Source organism: Octodon degus, unplaced genomic scaffold (assembly GCF_000260255.1).
Source record: "Octodon degus isolate 3935 unplaced genomic scaffold, OctDeg1.0 scaffold00042, whole genome shotgun sequence".
NCBI classification, from domain to species: domain Eukaryota; kingdom Metazoa; phylum Chordata; class Mammalia; order Rodentia; family Octodontidae; genus Octodon; species Octodon degus.
The window spans coordinates 15,719,903-15,737,233 of NW_004524618.1; the positions used below are offsets into that span (position 1 = coordinate 15,719,903).

At 32.2% G+C, this 17,331-nt stretch overlaps 1 protein-coding gene across 1 annotated transcript in view; it reads left to right on the top strand.

Moving 5' to 3' along the window:
* Atrnl1 (attractin like 1) overlaps positions 1-17,331 on the top strand; it is a 256,496-nt gene that overhangs the window by 50,684 nt on the left and 188,481 nt on the right. Inside the window, exons 6-8 of the mRNA XM_004631593.1 lie at positions 2,174-2,348; positions 7,220-7,307; positions 15,105-15,360. Of these exons, the coding sequence (XP_004631650.1) occupies positions 2,174-2,348; positions 7,220-7,307; positions 15,105-15,360 (519 nt within the window). The remainder of the gene's footprint in view (positions 1-2,173; positions 2,349-7,219; positions 7,308-15,104; positions 15,361-17,331) is intronic.

Sequence of the window (17,331 nt, forward strand, 5' to 3'; positions counted from 1 at the left end):
TCTCTCTCTCTCTCTCTCTCTCTCTCTCTCTCTCTCTCTCTCTCTCTGTCTCTGTCTGTCTCTCTCTCTCTTTCTTTTTCAGAACCAGGGATTGAACTCAGGCCCTTGTGCTTGCCAGGGAAGTGCTTATTCTACTGAGCCATCTCCCTGCGCCCCCACCCCAGTCTTTTCTAATGCAGCTTCCACACTTCTTAGTCTGCATAGAATCAAACAGTTAAGGCCTTGTTCTGGATTAATTTTGGTTTAAAGAGATGTTGTATATTTTTAGATATTCTAGTCAAACCTCTAAAACTTTATCCATATCAGGAGTTAAGACTGTTCTACTTTCTTGTCATTCATATATTCGTTCAAGCAGCACTTTTATTTTCTTCAAGAACTTTTCCCTTGTGTTCACAACTTGAGCATTTGCACTGGAGGTCTAGCTTTCAGCCTTTGGCATGCCTTCCTCAAATTAATCAGCTTTAGCTTTTTATTTAAAGTGAGAAAAAGAAATAAAGTGAGAGACATTCTTTTCCTTTTAACACTTAAGAGGCCATTAGTGGGTTACTAATTGGTTTAATTTTGATATTGTGTGTTTCAGGCAATAGAGGTACCCAAGGAGAGGGAGAGAGATGGAGTAATGGTGGTTGGTAGAACCTTCAGAACACACACACTTCTCAGTTAAGTTCGCTGATCCGAATGAGTGTGGAGTGTGGTGTCCCCATTTATATATAATAGAAACATTAAACATCATTCAATACAGATTACCATTACAGAAATAATCATAATAATAATGAAAAAATTTGAAATATTGCTAGTATTACCAGTATGAGACCCAGGGACATGAGAGGAGCACATAGAGTTGGAAAAGGCTATTGATATAGACCTGCTTCATTCAGGGTTGCTGATCTTCAGTTTGAAAAAAAAATGCAGTATTTCTGAAGTGCAATAATATGAAGTATAATCCACAGAATAGTTAGGATAGATATACAGCTACTTTCTCTTAGTTCAATGAGAAGAAAGATTTGTATTAATAGTGTTTAGGCAATATATTGTGTCTACATCTTGCAATCTGAATACTACAAAGACAACAATATGCAATGTATTAATTATTGTAACTGTCCTATTAACCTGTTTTGAAACTGTCTCATTGCTATTTCTTTCTCATTAAAATTAATAAAAAATAATATGAAGTACAATAAAAGTATACCTGTGTTAATTTTATTAGATTTACTTTTGTTCATTTGTTGGTTTTGTACTTGTAAGAGAACTTTAAGCATGAAGAGTTTATGTCTACTATTTGAGAATATTTTAATTTCATCAAAATTGAGATGATTTGTGAGCCCTCACAATTGATAAAAACAGTGTTTGCATCTAGGAACATTATTCTTTTACTTATGTTTGAGAAACATTGACCTAGCTTGATTGACATTTTACAGGTAAGGAAAGCAAGTCTCATGAATAACATGAGGACAGATAAGACTGTTTTGAAATTATTGTGCACTAATTAATAATTTTTCTTTCATTATATATAAATTCATTTTAAAAAGGATATATAAAGCTTATTTCTGCAGCCTGTTTTATTAGCTATCCATGAAGAAGCTAACAAAAATGTAGTATTTACTTTAAATTAGTTTAATAATTTATAATTTCAAATGCTTTATTCCCACTGTTTTTGTTTTGTTTGTGGTATGGGGGATCAAACCTAGATCCTCATATGTAGTAGGCAAGTTCTTTGCCATTGAGCCACATCCAGAGATTTCTATGGTTTTTAAAAAAATGATTAAAAATTTATAACAACTCTGAATTTGATTTTTCTATTTTATACATTAAGACTTGCTGATGGTAAGATAAACAGATTTACTCAAAGTCACATTTGCAAGCAAGTGACCGAAGTGGCACTTGGATACATTGTTTTTTGATTTTAATGTTCTAATAGGATACTAGAGATATATCTGAAGTTTTACACTATTTAAATGCTTTTTAAAACTGAGGCATTTATTCAAGTCCAGTGAATGTCCTGCCCTAGCATTGCATCTATTGTTTTCTTGCAAGCTACATTTCAGACACTTTATTATTCATGTTACATTTATTAATGAGATGAACATTGGATTCTTAAATTTTTGCATCCATAGTTTGTTTTTATAATCTAACGGTTTTGTGTAATCAGTATGCTGTTTAATTCTTTTAATAGGTCCTGACTGCTCTTTGAATGTTCCTTCTACTGAATCTTACTGGATTCTGCCAAATGTGAAGCCCTTCAGTCCTTCAGTAGGTCGGGCTTCACACAAAGCAGTTTTACATGGGAAATTTATGTGGGTGATTGGTGGATATACTTTTAACTACAGTTCTTTTCAAATGGTCCTGAAGTAAGTATTTATTTTCATATCTCCATGGCCTATATTTTTAAAACTTGGACTTTTTTGTTGTTCCAAAGTTGATATTTCTTATGGTAATATCTGTTTATTAAATGGGACTGATTTAGGATCTAAACACCTATTTAGGAATACCTAGCATTTTTCCATGATCAATTATTTGTCATTGTAAATATGTTTGTTTTGTGTAAAAATTTTATTAACTCTCAAGAGCCCTTTAATAAGTTCTGAGTGAGACAATATTAATTTTACATAAAATCCTCTATGTTTATACCTATGTTTAGTATAAGAAATTCTGCCACCTTTTACATCTTCAGAATGAAGTGTAATTGTATGTTAAAATCTTTTTAGTTTTTTCTACAAATTAGCTTTTAATTTACAGAACAGAATAAATATGTATATTGGATAATTAGGTAAGTGATATATTAGACAATATGTAGTACATATTCATACTTATATTTCTAAGATTATGTCAGTAAAAACTCTGAACCCCCAGATTAGAAGTAAATTTGTTGTTTTCTTATGTTAGAGAATTTTTTCATCATTCTGAATGTAATTCAATGTAAGTGAGAATATTTAAATTGATTTTAGAAATGATAATATCACTAAGCATGTTATTCTTTTATATTAAAATTCATTTTTGTGGGATCCATGCATACTAGTCATGCGCTTTTGCACTGAACTACATCTCCAGCCTTAGAGTAAAATTTAGTTGGGGTGTAGATGTTAAACTTTAACATACTAGTTCAGTAAATAATGTCAAAGTTTTTGGTATTACTATTGGTTAAATAAAAAAGTTATTCTGCAGAATGTATATGCATTAACATTAGTGAAAGGAGAATTATTTTGCAGAATAGGTATGACTGTTTTGAACAGTTACTTGGGATTTTTATGGGGTCCATGCATACTAGCCATGCACTCTTCCACTAAGCTACATCCCCAGTCCTGCAGTAGAATTTAGTTGAGGTGTAGAAGTTACACTTGCTTGGTACTTGGGATATATCAATGAATGGAACAAATTTCCTTGTCATTGTGAAGTTAGTGAAAAAAAACTGGCAATGAAAAAGTAAATATGCTTGCCAAAGTTAATTATTTGTATGGGCATATATACATAGGTAGGTAGGTAGGCAGGCAGGTAAATAGCAGGGGTGTATAAGTAAATAGGATTGTAAAGCAAGAGGGTCACAGTTATAAATGCAGTGGTCAAGGGAGGGCTTATAAGAAAGATAGAGACTGAGTAGAAACTTGAAGGAGGTCTGGGGATTGGCACTGTATTAACCTGTAGGTACAGAAAGGAGTCAGACCAGAGCCTTGAGGTCGGAGTGTTCTTTTGAATTATTATTCAAGTAGCACCAAGGAAGCCTATGTGTTTGTGTAGAGCATCTAAAAGGGAAGCATGAAATTGGAGTGATAATAGAAGAGAAAGACAGATCATACAGGGTGTTACATATCTATGGAGTCATGGAGGGTTGTGGATATGTTTTGACTGTTACTTCAAAAGTCACTGCAACAACTCTGTTGAGGTTATATGGGGTTTGGAGGGAATAGCAGAAACAGTGATTGAGTTAGAATGAGATTATCCCAGGAATGAATTTGAGCTTAGAGAAGACCAAGAATTGAGTCTGAAATAACACATCAGAAGAAGAAGAGAGAACTGAAAAGGAGGACTAATGGGATAGGAAAACCAAAAGCTTGCAGGTTTTCAAAGGCAAGGGAAGAGAGTGTATGGGGATTAAGGGATGACTAATGATACTGGTGATTAATTATGTCAAGGAAATGAAGACCAAAAAGTGGCCATGGATTTAGTATGAGGAACTTGAACTTAACGAAAGCAGGTTTATTATTGCGTTACAGTTAAAAGCCTGACTAGAACTAGCTTAAAATAATGCAGAGTTTAAGATACTAGTAAGATCCGTGTGGGTGGGGATTATAAAAAAATGGAGCAGTAAAGAAACAGGGTTGTAGCTTGAAGGGGGAGTGACAAAGTTTTTATTTTTAATATAAATGGGGAATATAATACCACATTTGCATGCCGATGATGGTAAGCTAGCAGGCCAAAAAGTGGTAATGTTGGATAGAGACGGGAGTGCTGGGGTGTGGTGGGATCTAGTGTACAAGATGTCAATAGGTTATGTATGGTGGCCATCAGCAAACTACAGAGTTGGGACTCAGGTTCTCAGAAATAAGATTTTTTTGTTAGCGATTTTTAATAGGTTGTAAAACAAACAAGAAGATGGTGAACCCAACATGGCTGGCAAAGCCTAAAATATTTCTTGTCTGGCCCTTTACAGAAATAGTTTACTGAGTCCTAATTTATGCTAACTTGGAAAGCAGTGTATTGGCTGCAGATACCTGGGAGGTAGGTAGATTTAGAGCTGTGAGTGTGTGAAAGTTACATTCAGACTTATTATACTTTGCCATTTATAGTATACATATTTGTCCTATAACTGTAAATAGAAAATAAATGATGCTGAGACCCATTTTGGTGACTATAGCATGCTTTGTGACAGGGCAGTTTCTTGCTTTTCTTTTTTTATATATTAATTTTATTGAGAAAAGTAGCAATGAGACAGTTTCAAAACAGGTTAGTAGGACAGTTACAATAATTAATATATTGCATATTGTTGTCTTTGTGGTAGTTATTCATAGTACAAGGTGCAGACATGATATCTTGTATAAACACTATTAGTTCAAAACTTCTCATTAAACTAAGAGAAAGTAGCTGTATAACTATGCTATTTTTTTTCACTACAAAATGGACCTTTATTTATATCCCCCTTTTTTGTTTACTTTTGTCAGAGATGGGTATTCCATTGCTGATGAGTTGGAGGAAGAAAGTAAAGTAGGATAACTGATAGTGAGCTTCTTAAAATAGTTCTCTGGTTATTTTAAAAATTAAAACCCTTTTCTCATTACTACGTGCTTGCAGTATATAATAATCACATTATACATATATATGTAAAACACATCTTAATTGTTTTAATGCCCTTCTCCTCCTATCCCTTTAAATTTTTCCTTTCTTATTTACAAAAGCTGTCTTTCCATTTTTATTCTTCAATTCTTTTTTAAAAATCTCTTTTCCCTTCCTTCCCTCCATCGTTCTCCATGTCTTTTTAATCTATTTGAACAAATTCTTCATGCTTCCTAATACCTACCTTCCATTTTGTTCTTTATTTATACTTTTGTGTTGGTACTCTTACTTCTTGCCTGGTATTTTCCTTTCATATGTTTTTATTTTTATTTTTTCCCCATAATTTTATTGACAAATAGCAATGAGACAGTTTCAAATCAAATTGGTAGGGCAGTTTCAATAATTAACACATTGCATACAATCTTCTTAGTGGTTAATTGCTGTACAAGATGCAGACATGATATCCTATTTACAAACACCATTAGAACAAATCACTCTATTCATTAAGAGAATGTAACTGTATATCTATCCTAACCACTTTGAATACACAGATACAAAATGGACATTGATCTGTATCCCTTTTTTTTGTTAAGTTCCATTATTTGAATATTACAGGTGTGTAAACTCAGCAAAATATTCTAAAAGAGTCCAGTAGTCCATAATAGTATTGGGTCTTCCGCTTGACTGGCAATGTCAGAAATTGTTGACCTGAGTCCCCTACAGCTCAACATAACAGCATGACTTTACTTCTTATATTTCATTTTTATACTTTCCTGCTGGATGGTTAAGACCAAGGTAAAGCAGGACTTATACAACAAGAGTTGTAGCTTTTGGGTCTGATAAGGTCAGTGAAATCCCCTCAGGATTTATCCTGAGATCCTGTACCTCATATTGTAGAACCTTTGTCAGTGTCAGCCATGTGGATGAGTCATGGCCATTGCTTGGCCAGTGTGCTCTCTGTGAAAGCCTGAGAGAATGTTTTCTCTCCATGTGACTCTTCTTAGGCACACTCTACATCACCGATCACTTTCCTCTTTGGCCCCATAATCTTCTTGATCAGAAAATTTGGGACACTACTGAGTTACATGACATTACAGTACAAGTTCCCATATGTCCTGAGTCTTAATTGACCTTGGAAGGCTAGGGCCAAAATGTTGGCTTTCCTTGCGGCCCTCCTTTTTCTCTAATTTTGGTCTGTAACCTTAAGTTGTCAACCACCCAGAAGACAAGCTTATTGTTATTATCATAGAACTTAGGCTGTTAAGCTTAACCTCACTATCTGTCTGCATATCACACATCTTAGGAATAATTTCATATATTTTTGGCTAATTAAGATTTGGTGGTATAGCGATAGCTCAGCTGGGAGGGATACTATTAATTAAGCATTTGAGATCCATGTTTTAGTAGGAATTTTGTTTGTGTGTCCTTAATCCAAGAAATTATTTTTATAGACTTTTTATACTATTGGATTTATTTTGTATGATTTAAAAATTTTTCAGTAAACAGGTCATACTTTTATGGGACAGACAATTTCTTGCTTGATTTATGTAGTGCTAGAGTAATTATGTGAACAATGAACATGAATACATGAATCAAATGGTTATTGTCAAAATAGAATTTTCATTCATTTCCAAGAAAAGCTATTGTTTTAAACTTAAAAATGCAGAAGAGCTCACTAGCTTTTAGGTTAATTGGTTGATTTAAGACAATTAGGGAAAATAATTACAGTGCTGTCTTATTCTGGTTCATGTATATTATCTACTTAAGTGATTGAATGCTAATTAAGAGTTGGTATTTGACTGAATACTTGGTAAAACTTTCTAATATAGTACATGAAATTATTAGTGTATTAGTTATAATTCCTTTCAATTTAATGAGAATTTGTATATAGGAAAAAAGCATATGAAATTAAGAAAATGCATCTTAGCTAATGAAGTTTTTTTCTTGCTTTTAGTTACAACTTAGAAAGCAGTATATGGAATGTAGGAACTCCGTCAAGAGGGCCTCTCCAAAGATATGGACATTCTCTTGCTTTATATCAGGTATGACTCCTACTTTTTAAATTTTCATCAGTTATTTAAAAAAAAGTTGCATTAAAGGGGAAGTTTCTTTTAAACACTTAAACTGTTTCTTTTAAAATCTGAGAAGGAATAATAAATTATTACGTGTCATAATAACTTGAGATATCATGAACTGTTTTATCCAGAGTGGATTTAGTGGGTTTTATTACAATTGCCTCTTAGATGTGTAAAGAAATAGAGATTAACTTTCTGTCAGTGGCTTTATACCTAGACATTAGTCACCTTTTTTACATTCTAATAATTGCATGTAACACAGAATTGACTATTTTAACTGTTTTTAAGTGTACAGTTCATTGGCGTTCACATTGTACAGCCATCACCATCATTATTTCCAAAACTAGTTTCAGCTTGCAAAACTGAAGCAGAATTCTTCATTTTTCTCTTCTTTATTCCCTGGAAATTATAAGTCTGCTTTCTGTCACTTTGAAATTTGACTATTTTAGAAACAGCATGTAAATGGAATCTTGCAGTGTGTATCTTTGTGACTAGTTTGTTTCCTTTAGTATATTGGTTTTATAATTCATCCTGAATGTAGCATATGTCAAGAATTCCCTTAAATACCCATCTCTGACAAAACTAAATAAAAAAAGAGGATACAAATGAAGGACCATTTTTGCATCTGTATATACAAAATAGTTAGAAGAGATATACAGCTACTTGCTCTTAATTCAATGAGAAGAAAGATTTACACTAATAGGGTTTGGACAGGATATCATGCCTGCATCTTGTACTATGAGTAACCACTATAAAGACAACAATATGCAACGTATTAATTATCATAACTGTCCTAATCGGTTTTGAAATTGTCTCATTGCTATTTGTTTCTCAATAAAATTAATAAAAATATAAAATAAAGATTCCCTTACTTTTTAAGACAGTAATATTTTGTTACATTTGTATACTATTTTTGCAAATCCATCCATTTGTTAAAGGATACTTATATTGCATCTGTTTTCAACCATTGTGAATAATGTTTCTATGATCGTGTATGTACAACTAGGTTTAATATTTTGAGGAACTTCCATACCATTTTCCACAGTGGCTGTTCTGTTTTATATCCCAGCTAGCAGCACACTTTGGTTCCAGTTTTTCCTTAGCTTTGTCAATATGAAATACTTTGTGCTTTTGTTTTTCAACATTAGGTCTAATATGCATGAAGTATCTCTTTGTCATTTTGATTTGAATTCATCTACTGATTAGTATTGCATAGTTTTAAGTACTTATTGGTCATTGATATATTTTCTTTGGAGAAATGGCTGCTTAAGCCTTTTGCTATTTTTAAGTTAGTTTATATTTTTGTTATGTTATGTTTTTTTTTATATATTAGCCCCCTTGCCAGCTATATAATTTAAAAATATTTTCTTCTATTTCTTTACTTTGAAAGTTTTTAAGGTTTTTTTAAAAAATGTATTTAGTACAGGGTCCACAGGGTCTTGCTACAGAGATTGTACTCCTAGAGATCCTCCTGTTTTCAGCTTCCCAAGCACTGGGATTACAGGCACATGCCACCATGCCCAGGAGGTGGATCTGGCATGGCTTGTGGTTCCAGGAATCAAACCCCTGTCCCTGTGTTCTGCCTAAGCAGGCACTTTAATCCACTGAGCTATCTGGCCAGCCTAAGTTTTTAGGTTTTTTGTTTTACTTTTTTATAACTTTTCTTGTGGTGCTGAGGATTGTGTATATTGAGGATATACTGTTTCACTGAACTACAGCCTATCCAGTTAATTTTTAGGTTGTCTGGTTCATCTGTTTTTCCTTTTGTTGACTGTACTTTGGTGTCATATATAAGAAATTAATTGCTAAATCAATCAGCATGAAACCTTTCCTCTTTTTTCTTAAAGAGTTTTAAGATTTTTGCTCCTATGTGTAAGTGTGTGGCAAAGGTCAGGGTGCAATTTGTTTTTCTGCATATCTGTAACCAATTTTCCTAGCATTATTTCTTGAAAAAAATTGTCCTTTTAAATTGAGTGTTCTTCGAATTCTGATAATAAAAACCATCTGACTGTTTATATAAAGGTTTATTTCTGGGTTCTCTGTTCTCTTGTGTTGATTTATACTTGTCTTTATGGAAGTACCAAACTGTTTTGATCACAATAGTTTTGTAGTAACTTTTGAAGTCAGAAAATATGAGACTTTCATCCTATATTTTGTTTTTTCAAGACTTTTTGGCTATTCAGGATCCCTTAATATTTCATACAAATTTTAGGACAGTTTTGCATTTTTGCAAAAAATATTGCACACACATATATCTATATATCAATATATATACATATATATGTATATATCAATTATCCTGGAGTCAGTTATTTTTATGTGTTATTGGATTCATGACTTCAGGATAATGAACATGGTAGCTCACTTCACTATCTTTTATTTTGAATCAGTGGATTCATGTGTTTTGTTGTCTGTGGTTAAGTCTCTCAAGTGAGAATTTGTGTATTTTCTGTGCATAAGCAAAAATTTTGGAAAATGACAAGTAGTATAAAGATCAAGCTACTATATATATATTTCTCTATGAGCAATTGGGAGATATCCATATGTATATTTCTCTTCTTTTAGTTTAATGTTTTAGTTTTTTTGTCTTGTTTTCTTTTTTGTAACAGCTTGAGATATAATTGATACATTATATAATACACTTTAAAAATTTTATACTATTCAATTGTTTTGGTATATTCATAGAGTTGTAGCTCTTGTAGACTTGTGTATGGTCTCATAAGAGTTGTATAGTCAATTTTTAAACATATTCATCATCTTAAAAAAAACAACTTGTAATGTCCAAAGCCCTTTTCAAATTCTTGTATTTTGACAAGAATTTGTTTTTCTTCATGTACAGTAGCTATCCTTTTAACTATCTTTCTAAACCTCTTCATGTTTCCAACTATAGGCAATTATAAATCCATTTTCTGTTTCTATAGATTTGTCTACTTTGGGCATATTATATGGATTATATCATATATTCTGTGACTGATGATTGACATATCTCACTTAGCTTAATATGTCCAAGGTCTGTGTTACAGAATTTATTTGTATTTCATTCTATCAATGAATAATATTCCTTTGCATGGATATACTACATTTTTCCCCCAAAATAGTTTTTTTATCATTAGGGGATGGGCATTTGGGTTCCTTTTATCTTCTAACTATTATGAATAGTGTTGCTATGGACATGTATATATGTTTTATGTATACCTGTTATATACATAGAATAGGAGTATAATTTGTGGATCAAATTTTAGCTTTTTATTTAATTTTTTGAACTATTTCAAAAGTGGCCGTATCATTCTACATTCCCATCACTCATGTATGAAGTTATCCATATCTATACATTCTTGCCAATTCTTGTTAATATCTGTCTTTTACATTAAATCTCCAGGTGGTGTAAAGTGGTATTTCATTAAAGATTTGATTTATATTTCCCTGTTAGTTAATGATATTCAGCCTCGTTTTTATGTGGCCATTTGTATTTTGCCTTTGGGGAAATGTTTAAGTTCTTTTGTTAAACTTTTATTTTAATATTAAATTGCTTTGTTTTTTATTACTGTCATAAGCAGTTTTTATATAATCTAGATTCAAGTCCCTGAATAAATAATAAGCTTTACAAATTTTTTTTCTCATTCTTTGGGTTATTTTTGCATTCTTGATCATGTTTTGAGGTACAGAGTGTTTTGTTTTGATGAAATACAATTTATCTTTTTTGTTGCTTCTAGTTTTATTGTATCTAATGATCCATTCCCATGTCCCAGGTTGCAAAAATGTATCTTTTTCTTTTTTTTGAGAGTTTTGTGGCCTTGACTCTTACATTTAATATTTTTGTGTATTTTGAATTAAATTTGTTTATGAAGTGTAGTAAGGGTTAGTCTCATTTTTTGGGGTGCAGCTATTGAGTTTTTCCAGTACCATTTATTGAAGAGTTAGTTCTTTGCTGCATTCATGTTCTTGGAACTCCTGTCAAAAATAGCCATAGATGTATTGATTTATTTCTGGAGCATTATTTTTGTTCAGTTGATTTGTGCTTATACTACATTATCTTGCTTACTCTTTCATTGTGGTAGTTTTCATGAAGTGTGAGTGTACTAGCTTTATTCTTTTACAGGATTGTCTTTTTCTTGTTTTGGTTTGAGACAGGGCTTCACTATGTGCACCAGGCTAGCCTTGAGCTCACTATGTAGTCAAGGCTGGCCTTGGACTTACTAGATAGCCCAAGATTGCCTTAAACTCATAGCAATCCTTCCGTCTCAGCTTCCCAAGTGCTAGGATTACAGGCCTGTGCCACTATGCCTGGCTGTAGGATTGTCTTGATGTCCATCTCTTAAAATTCCACATATATTTTAGAATCAGTTTGTCAGTTTCTACAAAAAAGGCAACTGGGTCTCTGTTTGTGGTGGTGTTGAGTCCGTTGGAAATTATTAGCATCATTGATATTCTTTTGACCCTTAAGCATGGACTTTTTTCTCCACTTATCATGTTTTATTGTTCTAACAATCTCAGATTATAGCCATGCTTTTATTTTATCTTATACACACACTCCATTTATAAATAATTGCCGTTAATCTTCAAAATATCAGATTTATGCCAATATGCATGATCATTTCACATTAAGTTTTTGAATTATGTAACAGGTGTTTTTTGTGGTACCTGGGATCAAACATGGGACCTTGAGCTTGTCAGACAGGCGCTAATGCCACTAAACTATATCCCTGGCACTATGTAACAAGTTTTTAAAAAGTACTTCTAACATATGAAGCATATTCTTTTAATTTTCAATTTATTTGTATCAGAAAACAAATATATAGTATTTTGTTCACTAAAAACATGGACTGTCCTTTCCATTTATTTAGATCTTTTAAAATTTCTATAAACCAATGTTTTATAATTTTTACAATCTTGAACTTCCTTTGTTAACTTTATTATTATTTTTTCTTTTGGATACTGTTATTAATAGAATTATTTTCCTAATTTTAATTTTGGATTGTTTATTGCAAATGTATATAAAATATAATTTTTTGTATTGATCCTGTAATATAGTACCTTTTTATTTCTTAGAATACTGTACATTTATTCATGTTATCTGCAAATCTGAATTTTGTTTCTTCCATTCCAGGTTCAGTCTGGTTGCTTTTGTTAGTTTCTGCCCATTTTCTTTTCTTTTTTTAAAAATGTATTTAATAAAGGGTCTACAGGGTCTCAGTACACAGATCAGACTTATAGTGATCCTCCTGTTTTCAGCCTCCCAAGCACTGGGATTACAGGTGCACGCCATCATGTGCAGTCTCAATCACTGTCTCTGTGTGCCCTGGGGTGGGGCCGGCAAAGCACACTGGGACAGAACCCAGGTCCCTGCGTCTGCCTAAGCTATCTGGCTAGTCCTTCTGCCTATTTTCCATAGCTAGAACTTCTGGTATGGTGTCAATATGAGTGGGCAAAAGTAGGCATTCTTAGGTTATTTCTAATGTTAGGGAAAAGCATCCAGTATTTCACCTGTACATATAATTTTAGATGTATGCTTTATGCAATTGAATAGGTTCCCATGTATTTTATTCTTAGCTCATTGAAATAGTAATAATTTATAAAAATAATTTATATCATTTATTTCAGTCCTGTGACTGATATTATTTGTTTAATTTATAAGTGCTTTAAAGATTTAGTAAACATACACTGAAATTATGAAATATTTTCCCATAGCCATGTAATAATAATATGCCCTTGGCAAAAAACCAAAAAAATATGCCATTGGCACAAAAATAGATGTGTTTCAGTGGAACAGAAGATTTAGGAAAAAACTCAAGATGCAAATCTTTGATCTTTGACAAAGGGGCCAAAAACATATACTGAAGGAAAAACAGCATCTTTAGCAAATGGTGTTGGGAAAACTGACTGTCCACAGGCTGAAGTTCCAAGCTAGTCCCATATCTCTCAGAGTGTATAAAGTTAAACTCAAACTGGATCAAAGATTTAAATATTAAAACAGAAACACAACCCACTGGAAGATAAAATACGCATGACTCTTGAAGTCATAGATGTAGACAAGAACTCTCTTAATGCTACTCCATTTGCAAAAGAAGTAACAATGAGAGCCAACAAATAGTATTATGTTAAATTAAAAAGCTTCTGTACAGCAAAAGAAACATCTAGCAGAGTGAAGAGGCAACTTATAGACTGGAAAAATATTTTTATCAGCTACACTTTGGTTAGAGGACTAATATTTAATATATATAAAGAACTGAAGAAAATTAGATCCCTTAAAGTAAAGGATCCAATCAAAAAATGGGCAACTGAAGTGAATACATAATTCTTAGAGGAACAAATACAAATGGTCAGTATATATGTGAAAAACTGCTCAACTTTGCTGGCCATTAGGAAAATGAAATTAAGACAGCACTGAGATTTCATCTTACTTTGGAAAGAATGGCCATCATCAAGAACTCAAATAATAAAAATTGCTGGCAACACTGTGGTGAGAAAGGAGTACTTTTATATTACTGGTGGGAATGTACAGCCATTATGGAAATCAATGTAGAGATTTCACAAAAAACTAAAAATAATTGTATTTAACCCAACTATTCCCCTTCTAGGTATCTTCCTGAAAAAGTTAAATATATCATATTGTAGTGATAAATGTATACCAATGTTGATATTGGCACAATTTATAATACCTAAGTGTAGAAAGTAGCCTATATTTCTGTCCACCAACAAATGGCAGGAAACCATGGCATCTATACATAGTGGAATACTACTCAGTTATAAAAGAATGATAAATCTGAGATGTTTGTAGGCAAATGGCTGCACCTTGAAAATAACATTAAGTGAAATAAATCAGACATACAAACTTAGGTATTGTATGGTTTCTCTCATATGAGCAACCCAAAGTACAAGTAAAAGGGAAAATAAAGGATTGATAGAAGGAAAGTAGAGAGATAGACCTTTTGCAAATGTGTAACGGACTAAGAATCTGAAGAGAAAATGGGGAGAGGAAAGGGGACATAAAAGTATTTAAAATATTTCATATAAATATACCATTTGCCCACAATAAATATAACCATTTTATATTGCAAACATGCGCTAAAAAATGTAAAGGAAGGGTGGGAATCTATAGCCAGAGGAAAGAGAATGGGGAGGGAAAGGAAATAAAAAGAATTAAGGTATACTAAGTCCATGTACCTACTTACTAAGATGAATGTAAGCATCATGTACTTCAAACATGTACTAATAAAAAAAGAATATTCCACATGATGCACAAATATGGTCTGCCTGTTTGATGAATGATTAACAGTAGTACAAAACAAGGCAAATAGATGTTAAACTTCAAATATAATGACTTGGGGGCCTGATCATTCAAATATTGAAGACTAAGAGTACTGTTAATTGCAACTTTGTTACTTTCCTATTGTGTCAAAGAAGTAAATTATTCTTACTTGTAGAACTACCATAGCCTTAAGTTTTTAAATTTCTAACTAGCTTATTGCATTTTTCATTTTCATATTATTTTAAAGGTATCTTTATAGAATAATTAAAAATGTGCTTAGTTAATATACTTTAAATATTTAAAATATCTTGATGTAACTTTTTGAAAGTATAATGTGCTCCTGTGCATAAAACATTAATTTTTTTGTATTTTCCATTTGAGTTTTCACAGATAAGAGCTATACATTGTGGACATTGTATGCATTTAATAAAATATACTGTTAAAATATGTCCTTTACTTTAAATTAATATGAATTGCTAAGAAATAACTTTAATTAATATATGTTTAATTTACAGGAAAACATCTTTATGTATGGAGGCAGAATTGAAACAAATCATGGCAATGTTACAGATGAATTATGGGTTTTTAACATACGTAGTCAATTATGGAGTACAAAGACTCCTACTGTTCTTGGACATGGTCAGCAGTATGCTGTGGAAGGACATTCAGCACATATTATGGAGTTGGATAGTAGGGATGTTGTTATGATCATAATATTTGGATATTCTGCAATATATGGTTATACAAGCAGCATACAGGAATACCACATATGTGAGTTTCTTTAAATTATTTTCCTCATTGGTAGAGAATGTTTTTATTTTTAATAAAATCTTATGAATTTAGTCCAAATGCTGAATTATTTGAGATTGAAATTATACTGATTTTAATGTAAGCTTTTAGATTTTATTAGATTTTTGTTCCTTAATAAAGTTTATTCTCTTGAGCAAATGAGAATATTACATACTATTCTCATTTTCCCAAAATTTGAAAATATTTTTAAGTATGAGAAATTTCAGTAGATGGTGCTATTTCATTGGGTTTTACTTATGAATCAAGAGCTGTAACATAATCTTTTTAATATATATTCCATGATTTCAAGATTTTTCATTTTCACATTCTATTTCTAATCTTATTGCTATAACTTTGCTTATATATTACTCTTTAAAGTAGGCTTACCAAGAATAGTCTTTTGACCTCTAAAAGAGATTATTACCTGGTGTGTGAAGGTAACTAGGACATTCTACATAATTTCTGTACTATATTCTTATATTTTTGGCTTTTTTATGGCAATTTATTTCTTGCTTTCTTTATGACATTTTCAAACAGTGGCAACCTTTTTTCTTTGCCTACAAATATGTGCCTTATGATTGCTATTTAGAGTCAAGAAAATATTCCATTTATGGCTCTACTAGTGTTCTAAACTCAAGTTTTTTGCTTTTTTGTGTTCAGCTATATACAGAGGCCTTGCACAGTCTTGGAGAGAAACTTAATTTCTGATTACTGTTAGTTACAATAGAAGATTATATGTGAGATCAGAGAAAGACTTGCTCACTGTTGCCGGCAGTCCTTTGAAGGGGTGACTGTTTTCATTTTCACCTCCTTGACAGAGCTGAGTTGAAAGTGGGTGGGGCATGTCTCTTTTTACTCTTTATTGCCCTTTCCCCTCTATGCTTACCTCCCTTCCTGTGCAAAGCTTCATCTCAATTTAAATCTTAATGTTGTCAGTCCCTACCTCTTACAATCTTACCTTCTTGTGACCATCTTTTGCTTTTCATTTTGCAATTTTATTTTTTGAAGAATTTAGCTTCTAGTGTTTATCAGTGGACTATTTTTATGACTTAAATATCCACATAAATGCTTCTTCTAATACCTGTTCTCTTAATTTCTTGATTTCTCTACCAAAGACCTTGCTTTCCATGATTTACTCTTTCTCATCACTATACTGTTGAGCTTATCATTCTAATACTAATACTAAGTTTTAATGTTTATTTCACATACAGTATTGTATTCAAGTCCACTGACATTTTCAGCTTACTCATATTAATACTCATAGTATGACAGTTCTTTGACTTTTCCAATGTTGCTAGCCATTGAGCCTCTTAATACTTCCCACTGTCTTTTGCACATGCTTCTTTCCCAGATTGAAGTTCTTAATCCACAATCTCAGATTGACTCTTTTTTCTTTTCTTTTTGCAGACCTGGGGATTGAACTCAGACCCTTGCACTTGCCAGGCAAGTGCTTAATCTACTGAGCTATATACCCGGCCTGCAGATTGACTCTTAATGATATCTGAAATCCCTGGAAGTTTAGTCTCTCTTCTATTGTTACCTAAATATTTTATAATTTTTTCTCAGATTTTCAATACTTCTCGACCATCACTTCAAGCTCACATTTTTTTATTTTTTAAAGTGAATAAAAATAGTAAAAAAAGAACACTAGAAAGAATGTAGAATTTTACTAAACAAAATGATAGGAATTCAACAATGATAGTTATATTGCATATTGTTGTCTTCAGATTAGTTGTTCATATTACCAGATATAAGCATGAAAAATTGGTCAAAAATTATAAAAAAATTAAAAAGGAGAGAGAGAAAAAATTAAGCAGTAATTGCTTAGCTGATAATCTTGTTTACTGAGAAAGTAGAAGTAATCAAAAGAGAATTTGAGGGGCCAGGGAGATGGCTCAGTGGAATAAGTGCTTCCCTGGGAAGTGCAAAGGCCTGAGTTTAATGCCTGGTTCC